This window comes from Scyliorhinus canicula, chromosome 3 (assembly GCF_902713615.1).
Source record: "Scyliorhinus canicula chromosome 3, sScyCan1.1, whole genome shotgun sequence".
NCBI lineage: Eukaryota > Metazoa > Chordata > Chondrichthyes > Carcharhiniformes > Scyliorhinidae > Scyliorhinus > Scyliorhinus canicula.
Genome location: NC_052148.1, coordinates 70,872,115 through 70,887,517, shown reverse-complemented (window position 1 = coordinate 70,887,517; position 15,403 = coordinate 70,872,115). Strand labels below are relative to the sequence as shown.

The following is a 15,403-nucleotide window of genomic DNA, read 5'->3' as shown; positions in this document are numbered from 1 at the left end:
CTTTGTCTCGCGTAAAGATTCCATACCCCAGAATGTTAAGTTGTCAGTCCTGCCCTTCCCTTAACTACGTATGTCTCTGTGATGGCAACAATGCCACAATTCCACGTGTTGATCCACACCCTTAACTCATCAGTTTGATCTCTTACACTCCTCGAGTCCTGGGCTCTCTTTTATCCTCTGTCCCAAAAGCATGTCCCTCACAGGTCTGATGCTCTCTGCTGCCTGAAGGTAGAAGAAGGTCTCGAGGCCCATGCTCTCTCTTATAGTGGGCGGGATTCTCTCATCTAGGGGCCGGGCCGGAGAATCACTGGGACAGGCGCGAATCGCGCCACGCCAGTCTGCCGATTCTCCAGAGAGCGCAGAATCTCCGCCATTGGCGTTGGCGCGATCGGCGTGGCGCTGGTCGGGGGCCGCTCTACGGGACCCCCCCCCCCCCCCCCCCCCCCCCCCCCCCAGCGATTCTCGGACCAGGATGGGCCGAGCGGTCACGCCAAAAAAGCCGAGTCCCGCCGGCACCATTCACATCTGCTCTTATCCGGCGGGACCTCAGCGTGGATGCGTCTGGGGGCTTCTTTTGTTCCACGCCGGCCCCTGTTGCCCTACGCCATGTTGTGTTGGGGCCGGTGCGGAAAAGGGAGCCACTGCGCATATGAGCATTGGCGCCGGTGCCACTGTGCATGCGCAGAACCGCGGTGCCCATCTGATGCCGGGAACGGCAGCAGGAATGGTGTGGGTCGCTCCAGTCCCATGCTGGCCCCCTGTAGGGGTTAGAATTTCTGCTCCTGAGGGCATCTTGACGCCATCGAGAAATGCGACGGTGTCAACTCTTCGCCTCAGGATCACAGAATCTCGCCCCCAATGTCCCAAAAGCATGTTCCTCATAGGTCTGATGCTTTCTGCTGCCTGGGGCAGCATGGCAGCATTGTTGGTAGCACAATTGCTTCACAGCTCCAGGGTCCCAGGTTCGATTCCGGCTTTGGTCACTGTCTGTGCGGAGTCTGCACATCCTCCCGTGTGTGCGTGGGTTTCCTCCGGGAACTCCGGTTTCCTCCCATAGTCCAAAGATGTGCGGGTTAGGTCGATTGGCCATGATAAATTGCCCTTAGTGTCGGGCGGGGTTACTGGGTTATGGGGATAGGGTGGAGGTGTTGACCTTGGGTAGGGTGCACTTTCCAAGAGCCGGTGCAGACTCAATGGGCTGAATGGCCTCCTTCTGCACTGTAAATTCTATGAAGGTAGACGAAGGTCTCGAGGCCCGCACTCTCTTTTATCCTCTGCCCTGAAAGTGTGTCCCGCGCATGTCCGATGCTCTCTGCTGCCTGAAGGTAGGGCTGGGAAAAGGAGCCTAAGGAAATTCTCAGCTTAGGTTTCCATGTGGAGATAATCTATGCTGTGAAATACTACTGTATGATGAGATGTCCTTTTAAGAAAGAAGAGTAAAACAAATAAAGTAAATTAAAATAGCAGACAAAATCTTCCTATGTATCTCTACTCATTTTGCACAGTTCAATTCTGAAGAACAAAGATTTATCATCCATTGTGATTATTTTCTTCCTCATATAGGAGCTCACCTGAACCCTGCTGTGACCTTTGCTATGTGTTTACTTGCTCGTGAGCCCTGGGTAAAATTTCCCCTCTACTCTTTCGCACAAATATTAGGCGGTTTCCTTGGATCTGGTGTCATTTTCGGTTTGTACTTTGGTAAGTAGCAAAGGTATTTATTTCTTTAATTGAATCGCAGAGAAACTTTCCTTCAAGAGAGATGAGTGGGATTTTCCAGTTGTTCCCAGGCCCGGGTTCAACCGCGGCAGAGGGTGGGAACAACAGGAAACCCCCATTGACAGCAGTGGGACTGGAAGACTCCACCGCCAGCCAATGGCGGCTTGTCTCCACTGCCGCAAAACACAGAACAGAAAATCCCGCCCAATATGAATAAAACAGAAAATGCTGGAAAGACTCACTCTGCCAGGCTGCTTGTAGAGAGTTGATTTTCAGGTTAGTCAGATTCACTTAAGCAGAAGATTATTTTGTCATTGTCAACTTGCCCCTCGGTTTTGAGCTTTTCCACGCCTCAACATCTCCCCAGATTACTTGCCGGGTCTACTGAACCCATTTCTCCAGATAAACAGAGCACAGCATCCCTCAAAGAACTCCATCGTAGCTCTGTAGCGCCTGGGGGATGACAAGACCCGTCTCCTTCTGAGAGCACTATCTGCCGTTTGCTAAGTTTAAATGTCCATTGTGAATGTTAGTGAACAGGTAGGGTAGTGGGGTGGGTAGGTGGGTGAGGTGGTAGGTAGGGTGGAAGATTATAGTGGGGCACTTGGAAAATCTCAATTCAATCAAGCAGAATCAACATGGTTTTGTGAAAAGATTATGTTTGACAAGTTTATGTGGATGTGAATTAATGGGGAATCTGGGGATACGCTGAACTTCAATTTCCAGAAGGCTTTTAACAAGGTACCACCTTAAAGGCCATTATACAACACAAGAGGTCCTGGTGTAAGGGGTAACATTAGCATGGAGAGAGGATTGATTAGCTAATGGGAAACAGAACATAGAACATAGAACAGTACAGCACAGAACAGGCCCTTCGGCCCTCGATGTTGTGCCGAGCAATGATCACCCTACTCAAACCCACATATCCACCCTATACCCATAACCCAACAACCCCCCCCTTAACCTTACTTTTAGGACACTACGGGCAATTTAGCATGGCCAATCCAGAATGGGGATAAATGGTTCACTTTTGGGTTGGTTAGTTGTGACCAGTGGAGTGACACAGGGATCAATGCTGGAGCCTCAATTATTGACAATTGTATCAATTAATTGCATGAAGGTGCAAAATGTACGGTTGTTAAATTTGCTGATGATACAAAGACAGATAAGTAGGTTGTGAAGATGATGTCCGTGGATCTGATGTGCCCTGAACCACCACCCCACACTCCCCCATCATGACAGTCCAAGACCCAGCCCGAGCCCAACCTTCCCACCCGTGGGACAACAGTAAGAGGTACCTCAGACTGGTGGGGGGGAAAGTGTTTTGTGGTGCCTTTTTACAGATTGTGACCCCTTTGTCCTGACTAAATATGCTCAACTACACCTCTGCCAACTTATGTGTCATCTATCTTTCTGAACTTCTGTGGACTCCTGCTCCTTCTCAGTTTTCTCCCAGATTGCACATCAGAAGTGGAGGCAGCCTGCTGCTTGTCTTGTCCTCTGCTCTGTGACACGCTTGGTGGCTGTACTCTAGAGGGACTGGACCTGGATGGGTCAGCCGAATTCTGGACATCACAGGTGATGATGTGTTCTGCCTGCTGCCCAGCAAATGTGCCAGTGTCAGGAGAGGGGGGATTGAGATGTGCTGGAGTGCTCAGAGGACCCAGGATTGGCCCCATCCTTTCCTCCTCCCTCAGGGTGCTTGCTGGCCCCCAGGCTCCTTCATGGGATAGAAGGGCAGCTGGAGTGAGCTCCAGTGGCCTTAACATCATCTGGTGCTGCCAGTGCTGGAGGCCCTCCCTTGTCTGAACCAATGCTTTCAGCCATGGTGCTCAGTGACAGGGACATGTCCCTCAGCAAGTGAACTATGCCCCTTATTGTCTCGGTCATGTCCCTCTGTGACTGGTTAAGATCAGTCAGTGCCCGGCTAATGCTCTCGGTGCCTTCAGCCATGATCCTTTGTAAATGAACCAGGCTCTGGAGCGCCGCAGCAATGTCTTTCTGCACCTGGGACATGTCCATCTGTGGCAGGTCCTTCCTGTCCTGTGCTTCACCCATGGACAGCACAATGTGACCCAAGTCTTGGACGTCCTGACACATGACTCTGACGTCTTGCCCAGGCTTTCCACCGTGGATGCCACCCTTTCAGTGTTGGACTGCATGCCATGCCTGCACCTGAAGGCGATTGGACTTTTCCAGTTGTGCTTGCAGGCGCTGAATTGTTGCTGACACCCCCAAATGTAAATTCCTATATCCTTGGGAACACAGAAAGGAGAAAGTGGGACGCTGGCATGCTAGTTTTAGCAGAAGGGTTTCTAGTTGGTAATATATGTGGGCAAAGTGTCTGGCCAAAGAGGACAGGAAATGTGTTGGGGGTTGCTGGAGGGTGGCTTCTGTGGAACTGGTAGCTGGAGTGCTACTGGCATTTAAGGGTTTGGAAATCAGAGGTCAAGGACAGGGTGATACCAGAGTCACATAGAAGGTTACACACCCGAGCTGCTCGAAGGAAGGCTGTTCATCTTCTTCCTGCATTGCATGCCAGTCCTCTTGGTGAGGCTGCCAGCAATCAGTGACTGCCACCTCATCACAGGTTTGACTCATTACAGCTGGCTGGTGTCTCCAACCCACCATGTGGAAGAGGGTGTGTCTGCTCACATTTTAAGATGGCGCCCTGATCTCTTCCTGCACTGTCGATCTGAGCTTGTTAGTGAAACACCCAACGCACACAACATGGGACTGATTCATTTCCATTAAATTACGCCTAAAGAGCTATCCAGACTCGAAACGTTAGATACCATCTCTCTCCACAAATGCTGAGATTGCCCAGTATTTTCTGTTTTTGTTCCACTCGACTGATACTGCAATGGGAGGCGGGGGGGGGGGGGGGGGGGGGGGGGGGGGGGGGGGGTGCGGTGCGGGAGTTATCTTAAGAGGAAAAGTTGGACAGTCTGGGCCTGTATCCATTCGAGTTTAGAAAAATGAATGGTGGTATCGTTGAAACATATAAGATTCTGGGGGGACTTGACAAGGTGGATGTTGAAAGGATGTTTCCCCTTGTGGGAGAGAATAGGGGGACACAGTTTAAAAATAAGGGGTATCCCTTTAAGACTGAGGTGGGGAGAAATCTTTACTCTGAGGATCGACAGTCTATGAAGCTCTCTTCCTCAGAGAACAGTGGAGGCAGGGTCACTGAGGCAGAGAATTTCTTGACCAGCAAGGGAGTCAAAGGTTATTTTGAGTATGTGGTATGTGGAGTTCAGGCCACAATCCGTTCGGCTGTGATCTTGCTGAATGATGGGACAGACTCAAGGGGCCGAATGGCTTACTCCAGCTCCTAACTTGTATGTTGTTACGTAGGGTGAAATCCACTGTTTCTTTGCTATGTACTTCTCTTTGCTGTCAAGTGTAATGTCATATTAAGAAAATAGATCATCTACAATTGAGAAAATGTGTGAGACATATTCTCATTGTCATTGACGCTCTTCATTCAAGAGATCAAATGAGACCTACCTGAAACTGAGGGATTATTTGTGATACTAATAAGTACACTAATTGAAAAAAGCAAGTTGGTTTCTTGAGATCATTTAATTTCCAGAATAAAAACAAGATGTTCCTGAAAAGGAATTTATTATAAATAATTATTGAGCTTGCAAGTTCAAAATTTTACTAATTCCCGTGTTTCTGAGTATTTTGGTTTAATTCCCATTGAATAACAGGGCTAGTGTTGTCTGTATTCTTATTTTAGTGTCAGGTATTTTCTCATTTCTAACTGAAACTGAATTGTTAAATATCCAACAAGGCAGGAAATTAAATGTATGAAATAATTTATTAATTGATCGTATGTTATTCCAGATGCCATGTGGGGTTTCAGTGGCCAAAACAAACTCTTAGTACATGGCCCCAATGCGACTGCTGGGATATTTGCTACATACCCAGCTGTGCACTTAACTCCAGTAAATGGCTTTATTGATCAGGTAATTAACTAAAAATGTATCAAGTGCATGATGTATCCTGTATTCAGAGGTAAAGGTTTGGTTTGGTTCGGTTAATCGATAGGAAAATGTCTCAGCTAAATCCAGGTCACACTGACCCAGATTAGACTGCAGTATGAATGAATTGAGATTCTCGCTGAAGGTTTAGTGGATTTTTTCGAATCACTCGGGAAACCTTTCAGATTAACAGAAATTTCAGGATCTGCAGGAAATAGAAATTTCTGGGTGGAATTGTCATAAAGAATGGTGTGTTTCTCCGCAGAGAAACAGGCAAGTTTTCTGTCGAGATCTTCCCACACGTTGCCATATTTTAGTAAGGGGGTAAATTTTGGGCTGTCATTGTGAGGGGCGGACCTAAAGATTCAGGCAATCCCAGCTCCAAAGAGATCAGGGCGCTGCTTTTAAAGGGTGCCCCAATCTCAAAATGAAGTTAAAGACCCCCTTTCTCCCCTCCCTCCACGAACATCAGGACCCCCCGGCATCAACTCCGCCACTCCCCAGGATCACTGGAATCAGACCCCTCCCCCTAACCAAAGGATTGTTGACATCAACTAACCATCATTCCCCTCCTCCCCATAGATCACTAGCATTGGGATATCCTCAATGGGCCTCCCTATTGGCTACTTCTAGCCCCACCCTCTTCAGGCTCTGCCCATTGGCAGCGCCGACATAGAAGTGTCAGGTTTTCACTGCCAAGGTGTCAGGGGGCAGAGCGCCAAGTCTCTGACCACCCGGGGATATATTGGCTTCCGAATCCCGGGCGTGGTCATCAGCCCGTTCTCTGTTTTTGGAGAAGGGTAGTGATTTCTGCCAGTATGGCATCATGCTGGCAGGTGGGAATATCCATTCCCAGAAGATTTAGCGTTTAAGCCAATTTGGAATGCTTAAAAATATTAAAATGTATGGTAATCAGTTTCATTCTCTCACTGGGTGGGAGGGGAAAGGTAGGGGGCAGGTGGAAGATCTCTTTTGAGAACTCCCTGTCGCAAATCCCTCTTGCGAGAGTTTCCCTCTATACCGAGATTTGTGCCGGGACATAACAGTCTGGAAAATTATCCCCGTTGTTTGATTGGTAACCGCTTGGTCACAAAATCTGCCTGAATTGTATTAAATTGTAAATTAATGAATCAGGAAAATTAATTTTTATTAGTCACTTTATTCAGAATGTGAATTTGCTATATGCAATATAAGCATGATAATGTCATTTTATAAGCCTGAATTTGCTTTTCCTTTTTCCAAATGCAGCTGATTGGGACTGCTGCTCTCATAGTTTGCATCCTTGCCATTGTGGATAAATTCAATAACCCAGTGCCAAAGGGACTGGAGCCATTTACTGTTGGTTTTGCCGTACTGGTAATTGGCATGTCAATGGGTTTCAATTCTGGGTATGCTGTAAACCCTGCCAGAGACTTTGGACCTCGTCTGTTTACAGCACTGGCTGGCTGGGGAGCTGAGGTTTTCAGGTATGTTGTTTTTTTAAATCAGTTCTTATGGCTTTGTTTTCAATTAATTATGACTTGGATTGACCAGCGAGATTCTGGGGTGCAAGATTGACACAAAATATTTAAATTATGGACACATTTCTATGTGGAATTATCACAACTTTAATACCTTTGCAGCTATCAGTATCCAAAATGTACATAAAGTAACTCAATGGACACTGCCATTAACAACTTGTTGGGCCAAATGGCCTGTTTCTGTACCATATTTCCTATGAAATCCTATGTAATTTTGTACTGAACAATGATCACCAGATGAGGAAAGTCATAGTGGTGTTGCCACTGGACTGGTAAAACAGAGACCCAGAGTAATGCTTTGTAGACCTGGGTTCAAATCCCGCTATGGCAGATGGTGAAATCTGAATTCAACAAAACTATGGAATTAAAAGTCTAATGATCGCCATGAAACCATTGTCCATTGTCATAAAAAAAGTAAAGCCCATCTGGGTTTCATTATTTTCCATCCTTGTCTGTCCTACATGTCATAACAACATGGTTGACTCTTAACAAAGGCAATAAATACCGGCCCAGCCTACCTCCCAATAATTTAAAAAAAAAATGTCAACCATTTTCTAATCCATTCAAAGAATCCAATGTTACCGACATGAACATCTAACTCACTCTGCAGCACGGTAGCATTGTGGATAGCACAATCGCTTCACAGCTCCAGGGTCCCAGGTTCGATTCCGTCTTGGGTCACTGTCTGTGCGGAGTCTGCACATCCTCCCCGTGTGTGCGTGGGTTTCCTCCGGGTGCTCCGGTTTCCTCCCACAGTCCAAAGATGTGCGGGTTAGGTGGATTGGCCATGATAAATTGCCCTTAGTGTCCAAAATTGCCCTTAGTGTTGGGTGGGGTTACTGAGTTATGAAGATAGGGTGGAGGTGTTGACCTTGATAGGGGTAGGGTGCTCTTTCCAAGAGCCGGTGCAGACTCGATGGGCCGAATGGCCTCCTTCTGCACTGTAAATTCTATGTATCTATGTATATGTTGATCACATATTAGTGTAGAATAACCTTTTTTTTAAAGTTTTCCAATTAAGGGGCAATTTAGAGTGGCCATTCCACCTACCCTGCACACCTTTGGGTTGTGGGGGTGAGACACGGGGAGAATGTGCAATCTCCACACGGACAGTGACCCGAGGCCGGGATCGAACTCAGGTCCTCGGTGCCATGAGGCAGCAGGGCTAACCACTGCGCTACATGAAGAACAACTTGACATCAGTTTTTGATTAGTATTTTGCATTATTTTACACCCAATATTCTACCAAAATACATGGTAAAACTTTGAAAGGAGTAGAGAAGAGAGAAAGAGACACTCAGATATGCATACCTTTAATGATGAAGGTGTCATAATATACACCAGTATATCATGGTGCAGACACACACACTGATTGACACACAGCAAGACCAATCAGCACACACAACACCGTAGCCAATCACCAGTTAGAGCACACTCACTATAAAGACAGAGGGCATCAGTTTTCCCGCTCATTAGGGATGCAGTCTCTCAGAAGGCCAGAGCTCACAGCTTGCAGCACAGATCTTCACCAAGTGCTGAGTGCATAGACTGGTTCGGATAGGCATAGGTCTTTAGTTTAATCTAACATAGTGTTGACCTACAGTGAAAGTATGTTCAACAGTTTCTCGCTTAATAAAATCGTGTTGTGCTATTTCAAGTATTGGTAGCCTATATGTGTTACTGCTGAGGTAAACACAGTCTCCACGGATCCAGAGTACCCAACACATCAGAGGAGACAAATTAATAAAGTATGAGCCTAGGTTTTATAAACTGAGTCATATAGCAGAAAAACAAAGAGATAACATTGCATTACTGGAATTACGGTAAGATGCAATTTACACTCACCATTTTGACTCCATTCCAAGTCACACAGTTTGTTATTTAAATAATACTCATCTAAAGTCACAGTAGATCCCAGAAGAGTATTTATCCTATAAACCCAGAGGCAAAGCCTCTCAGAATACCAACTTCTGAACTCTTGGATTCAATTTGGCAACAGTAGAGATTTGGGTGATACTGTAGTTTAACAGCCTAAAACTGTACAATTTCTCATTGGCTTCCCCTTCTTTGCAGTCTATGAATACCTCACCTGTAATTAGCTTGCAGCATTATCTGAACCTGAATGGAATGTGCCACAGTGAGAGGTCTGCTTCACCAGGTGCTTTGATTGAACGAGACTGGCTGGTTGGAGTTCTGAGGTTTTGCCTAATTCAGAATATTCAAGTCTGCCATGGAGGATTGACAACTATGTCAATCTCCAGCTGCCAGATATGTTACCTTGTGGACAATTCAAACCTAAAGAAACCCCATTTACCTCTCCAGCAATGAGGATAAGTCACCAGTTGGTCATTAGACAAATGTGGGCTTGAGTTCTCGGTGAGTGAGTAGTAGTGATGTGGTGAGCAGCAGAAGCAGAAAGCTGGGAACAAAAAAACAAACCACACAAATGTCTTCTGATTTTGTCAACCTATTAGGCACACTGGTTATATTGGTTTACACTTTATAAATTATAGGGTGAGGGTGTCACTAGCAATAGGATTTTGCATGAATGCATTTATATAGTCCTGCATGTAATGTTGGCAAGTTTCGTTTTGACTCGGTTTGGTTTGGTACTTAAATGCCTAATCTCAATTTACTGATTCTTCATTCTTCTATTTTTTCTAGTGCTGGAAACTACTGGTTTTGGATTCCCATCGTTGCCCCACTCCTTGGTTCTGTATTTGGTATTTTGGTATATCAACTAATGGTTGGAATACACCTTGAGCCCATAAACCACAGATCAACCACTGAAGAGGAAAATGTAAAACTGGCTAATGTAAAATTAAGAGAAAGTTGCTGATATATTATGGATCATGGTCAGAAGATTATGGAATTGATATTTGTAAAATCCCATGCATTTTCTCACAATAAACCACACAATTTGATCCGTTTTGAATATGGCAGCATATTTAACTTGATATTTTGGAGGCATTCGGAATTTAAATTCCTGCTGCAATAAAGTTTATGTAGATTTCTAAGGCTATATATGAAACATGGATATGACCATGGACTTTGTCACACATGCATTAGTCGAAACAAGAAAGTTTAAAAGAATAAAGAAACTCAGTAACTTGCTGTTAATTTCGTCTGACTTGGGCAAGCACCTGGCAAATACAGAGAAACCGTCAAATAAAATTTACCCCCCAATTGCCAATGGAATTTGTCAAGAACAATTCAGGCTGTCGAGGACCCTGATTTATATTGTTCAAACTTTGTGTTATCAAAAGCAGACCCAAGTGACCAAAGCTTCCAGCTTATTAGAATGATAAATGAAGGCAGATTTTCTTCAAAGGGCACCCACTGGTGGGCAGGTAAATGTGTTTTGCCTGTGAGGAAACAGCTGCCTGAATTTATCTTTCCTGTGGACGTTTCATTAGCACAAGGCTGAGTTTAGATGCTAGACCCGTCCCTGCCTAGGCAGTGGTGTGAAAGAATGAGGAGGAAAATAGAGCAGAGCTGTAGATTTGGGATGTCTGTCCTTGGTTTTGGCGGGATTGAGGTATTCTGATCATTAGCAAACAGAAGGTTCCGACTGCTCGGAGCCCAGGGTAGGGCAGCACTTTTCAAAATTGTACTTTGACTCCATTATCTTCAACCTCTCCCCAAGACCCTCAGTTGTCAGGAGTCTGCGGAAGATCACAATAGCTGTTTTCAAACATGCTCATGTATGCACCAGGAGAATGTTATGGGAAGTCCACCTATTTGATTTGTTAAATTTAGTTGAAAATAATAGCCATAGAAAGTAGAACAGCTAGTTTAAATCAGGTCACCCTAGCCGATAATATGAACAAATCCAGCCGGGTACTTTATGATATTAGTTGACTGCACAAAACCTGGGTGTCCAGAAACTGGCCTTGCTAAAATGCATCTGAATGCAATGTGAAATCAGCTCACAAATTAGCTAGAAAACATTGTAAATGTACAGTTAAAGCCAATTAATTAGTGGCTGTTTAAACCTGAGCTTTCCTTTAAAACCGCTGTTGCATTTTAAGTGATGGGATGTAAATACAGTATTTTTCAGTGTCCTTTATAATTGCTAATTTCACATTCCAAAATACATCTTTCCTCGATTAACTTGCAATTCTGATTTTTGATTTCATTAGTTTCTGTTTGTAACTGTTGGTATTTGAACTCTGATTCAACAACCTTACGTTGCAATTCTCCATTTTGAAATTATAGTTGTTGAACTTTAAAGATTTTGTTTTCCAATAATGTTTTAATCTGATCATATTGCTCGAGTTTAGATTTTGCATCTCATAATTCTTCAACAACTGCAGCTAGTTGGTCTTTAGTGGACTTAAGGTCATGATCGCTTTTATTTTTAACGGTTACCTCTTGCTGTCTGCGAAGCTGTGCCATTATTGCAATAGTGCATTATGCACGCTTTTCACCATTTAAGCGTGTGGTTTTTCCCCATGCCCTTTTGATATTATCAAGGGACCTCTGTCCTTTGGGGATATATTTTGATTCAATTTTTCTTGAAATTTCAGACAGTCCAAATTGTCTATGAATCAAAGATCCAAGATCACCTAATACATCGTCAATAGAGACATCCGGTACAGCGCGACCTCCCTTGGTTGTTGTGGGAAGTAATTCTCTACCATTTGAAGGTTCTGAATCTATTTTAGGATTTATTTCCACCATAAACTCAACCTTACACCCAATGTTTTGGTCGTCAACTCTGTGTAATCTGTGAACACTACCCTGACTATTTATTCAGTCCTATTTTATTTTAGTTTCAATGACTGGCACCCGATTGAATTAATACAGTCTATAAAAATGTCCTTTCTGGGGGTCAAAGCACTGCTTGATGCGGCTTTAAGACTTTTAATGAGTGAAAAAGATGTTTCTTACCCCAGTCTAGCTGTTTTTCTTTGGGTCTTCCGTCCTTCTGGGCTTCCGTTAGCGGTACGATCGTTCGTCTTCCGACGTCCTCCGATTCTCCCCAATTGTCTCCGACTTATTCCGAAGGTTTCCGAGCCTCTTCGATTTTGTCTGATTTCGTCCGATTTCGTCTCAGTGCTCCTCCCCTTTTGCCGAACTACGCCAGTTGAAGAGATCTACCCTGCGGATCTAGTGGCACTTGCGAACACTAAAATTCAGTAGAAATTTGAGTTCAAACTTCTCGGGTGCAAATAAGAATTGTTTATTGCCTCTATTTGATTACAATTGAGAATCACTTAAATCTTATTCTCTAATAAGTCCAGCTAGCAAAAAGGACTTAAAGAGAAGCAACACAATTTAACTTTTAAAATAATACATAAATGGTTTCTTGCTTACGGCAAACAGCTTGCATTTACTTCAAGAGTTAGAGTGGAAAAGTGAAAGTATAGAGAGAGAGAATAGTTTTGATCAAAGTATAGAATGATCCGGATAAAAATGGCCGTACGGACTCTCACGGTTATACTAAATCCTATCAGTCTTTAGCCATCTATCTATCTAATTGGTTTGGGTTAGAATCAAATGAGTTTGATTTGACGGTTAGCTGTCAATCTTCAATGTGCAACATTAGTTTTAATTGTTTCATATCTGAATTCATGTCTGCATGTTATGGAATGCGATTCTGTGCTGTTATTGCGACCAGCTTAAACTGGTCTTCTGCTGACTTAGCTGTTTTCTGCATTGTGAACAATGGTGCCTTCATATTACTATGGCATTGCTATGGTGTTGCTCTGTCCTTGATTCTGACAGCACAAGTATAGTGTCAAACTGTCTTGCAAATGTTCTGTTTTAATCTATGATGGAATTATGCTGTTTCATGCTGTTTTGTGTATCTGTATGTTTTGAGATGACCTGAGGTTATGAGTGAATTTTAAATGGATATTTAAAAACTGGGGCTTAATATTTACACTAAATAGCTGTCTCTTACCTATCAGATGTATTAGAAAATAGTTGGTTTCTACACCAGCTGATTTGGGGTTTTATCTTTGGATTGTGATTTTATTAAAAATAGCTTCTGAAACTATAAACTGTAATAAATTTGAAAAGTACCAAGTTATTGTCATTTTGTACGTATATGTGGGAACAAAGAAAATGAACATTAAAAGAGCAATTCGTATTGACATGTAAAATATAATTCAGGACAGAGGAAACACACAGCCTAGGATATAAAGGACAGTCATGTTGTGTAATACTAAAAGTCTCTGGCTCCTTGAGTAAAGATCAATAAATCCTGTGGCAGCAGTTGCTCTATATATCACAAATTTACAGAGCTATTTAAGGTTGTTTTCTGAGTTTCTCAGAGATTGCATTGTTCCGCTTGAAAATGGAGATCAGTAAAACAGAATTGATTTTGAATGACATTTAATATTGGTATATAATAGTAACAGGCATTTATGCAAAAGTAATACATTGTAGTTGTTTTCTAAAATAAATAAACTCCTGGCACACATCATGTGTCAGCAAACATTTCGACAACTGTTGTCCAGTCTATCCTGAAACTGTTTGGAGAGTGATCATAGTTCATCATTCACATTAACCAGTGTTGACAAAAAGAAACACAGAGCGCGCGGTTTTCCGGCATCGTTGTGCACTCGTTCGAGTGTAACGGGGCCGCTGAATAGCGGGAGAGGCCGAAAATGAGAACCGTGCCAGGTGCCAACTTGTGATGCAACTGGCTCGATTCCACAAGTGAAATCGGGATCTCGACTTAGCGTGGCGAGAAACTAATTATCACCGCTTAAGCCCTTTTTCCATACAATTAACGGAAGCTACCCCATATCCAACAGGCTCCTGTCATTCAGCGGCCTCTCAAGCAAGTGGTCACTCTGGCGCTGATTAGTACTCTTTTTTAAAAACGTGAACCTGGTGGAAGGGCTTCTGTCGGGAGTCGAGGGTCTGAGTAGCCATCTTTGTTCACAGGCAAAGAGCCCAGGGGCACTGGGCCCACCATCCAGTGCTGGGGTGGGGGGACGGACCTTCGGCCTGGGGGGGGGAACGACCCTCCGCAGGGTTGGATCCCCGTGGGAGGGTGGGGGGGAGGCACTTGGGGAGCAACCGCATGCGGCACCACAATGCCAACCCCTGGATCCTGTGACCTATTGGGGCCAATCCTTGTCCTTCCCGTCTGCTCCAACGACCACCCATAACCCCCACCGACTGCTGAGGCCTCTGGCCGTGCAGCTGAAGGCTATTGCTGATCCAGAATTGGCAATCGTGGTTAAGTGAGCACTTGGCACAACCCAAATGGGTGGGCCATGTAGCATGTGGGTGTCATTGTTTAGCCTCCCAATCAGACCGTGATGCCTCGACACTGTACCTGAACACAGCATTTGAGATCTGAACACCCAGGGGATGGGACACAGCTCCAGGGGACATGCACATGGCCAGAGGGTGGGTGAGTGCTAAGGGAAGGAGACCAGTGCCTGATCCAGGTGACGTTATGAGAGTGTGTCTGGGGTACACCGTCTGGGGTGAGGGAGGCCCGCTGCAGCCAGGAGTGCATGAGCAGGGCGTTCCGGGTGGGTGGGAGGGGGGTCAATGGGGTAATGGAAGGTTCCGGGGTGGGAGCCACCGCTGTTCGTCAGTCTAACAGCCTCTCCCAATGCGTTACAGATATTAAACGTTATGGCAGGGATTTTGGACCCAGACTTGCCCTAGTGGTGCTGCTGGTAGGCCGGGCGGCCAGGCGCCAGAGACGGCAGTAGCAACGGTAGCAGATGCTTGAGGCAGCGGCCCACGTTCTGGACCCTGCCTCACACCCTGAGAACCTGGCTGCCCATCAGGCCAGGAACGGACCCAGTGGGGGAATCCCATGTCGGCCCAGGGTGTACAGATGTCACTGGTTATTCGAGCAGATGACAGATAGTGCTTGCCGCAGGAGGCTCTGCCTCAACAAGGAGTCGGTATGGCATCTGTGTCATGTCCTAGTTTGCCCATGCGGAAAACTACATCATCTTTGACATGGACCAAACCCAGCAAGATGCCCAGGCAGCAGGATTCTCCGTCATCGCCGGGATGCCCCAGGTCCAGGGGCTGATGGACTGCATGCATGTTGCCCTGCAATTACCGGGCCATCTGGGAGAGACCTACATTAACAGGAAGGGTTCCAGTACCTCAACATACATTTTGTGTACGACCACCACATGAAGATCATGCATGTGTGTGCACGCTTCCTGGGGGGTGTCCATGACAGCT

The 15,403-nt window shown here is 45.2% G+C and overlaps 1 protein-coding gene across 3 annotated transcripts in view; it reads left to right on the top strand.

The window, feature by feature from the left end:
* The window catches only part of LOC119962712 (aquaporin-3-like), a 38,204-nt gene extending 28,046 nt beyond the window's left edge, over window positions 1-10,158 (top strand). For all 3 annotated transcript variants that reach the window (XM_038790682.1, XM_038790680.1, XM_038790681.1), the window contains exons 3-6: window positions 1,564-1,701; window positions 5,572-5,693; window positions 6,957-7,174; window positions 9,893-10,158. In XM_038790682.1, coding sequence (XP_038646610.1) covers window positions 1,564-1,701; window positions 5,572-5,693; window positions 6,957-7,174; window positions 9,893-10,067 — 653 coding nt within the window. In that variant the 3' untranslated portion in view covers window positions 10,068-10,158. The remainder of the gene's footprint in view (window positions 1-1,563; window positions 1,702-5,571; window positions 5,694-6,956; window positions 7,175-9,892) is intronic.
* The last annotated feature ends 5,245 nt before the right edge of the window (window positions 10,159-15,403 follow it).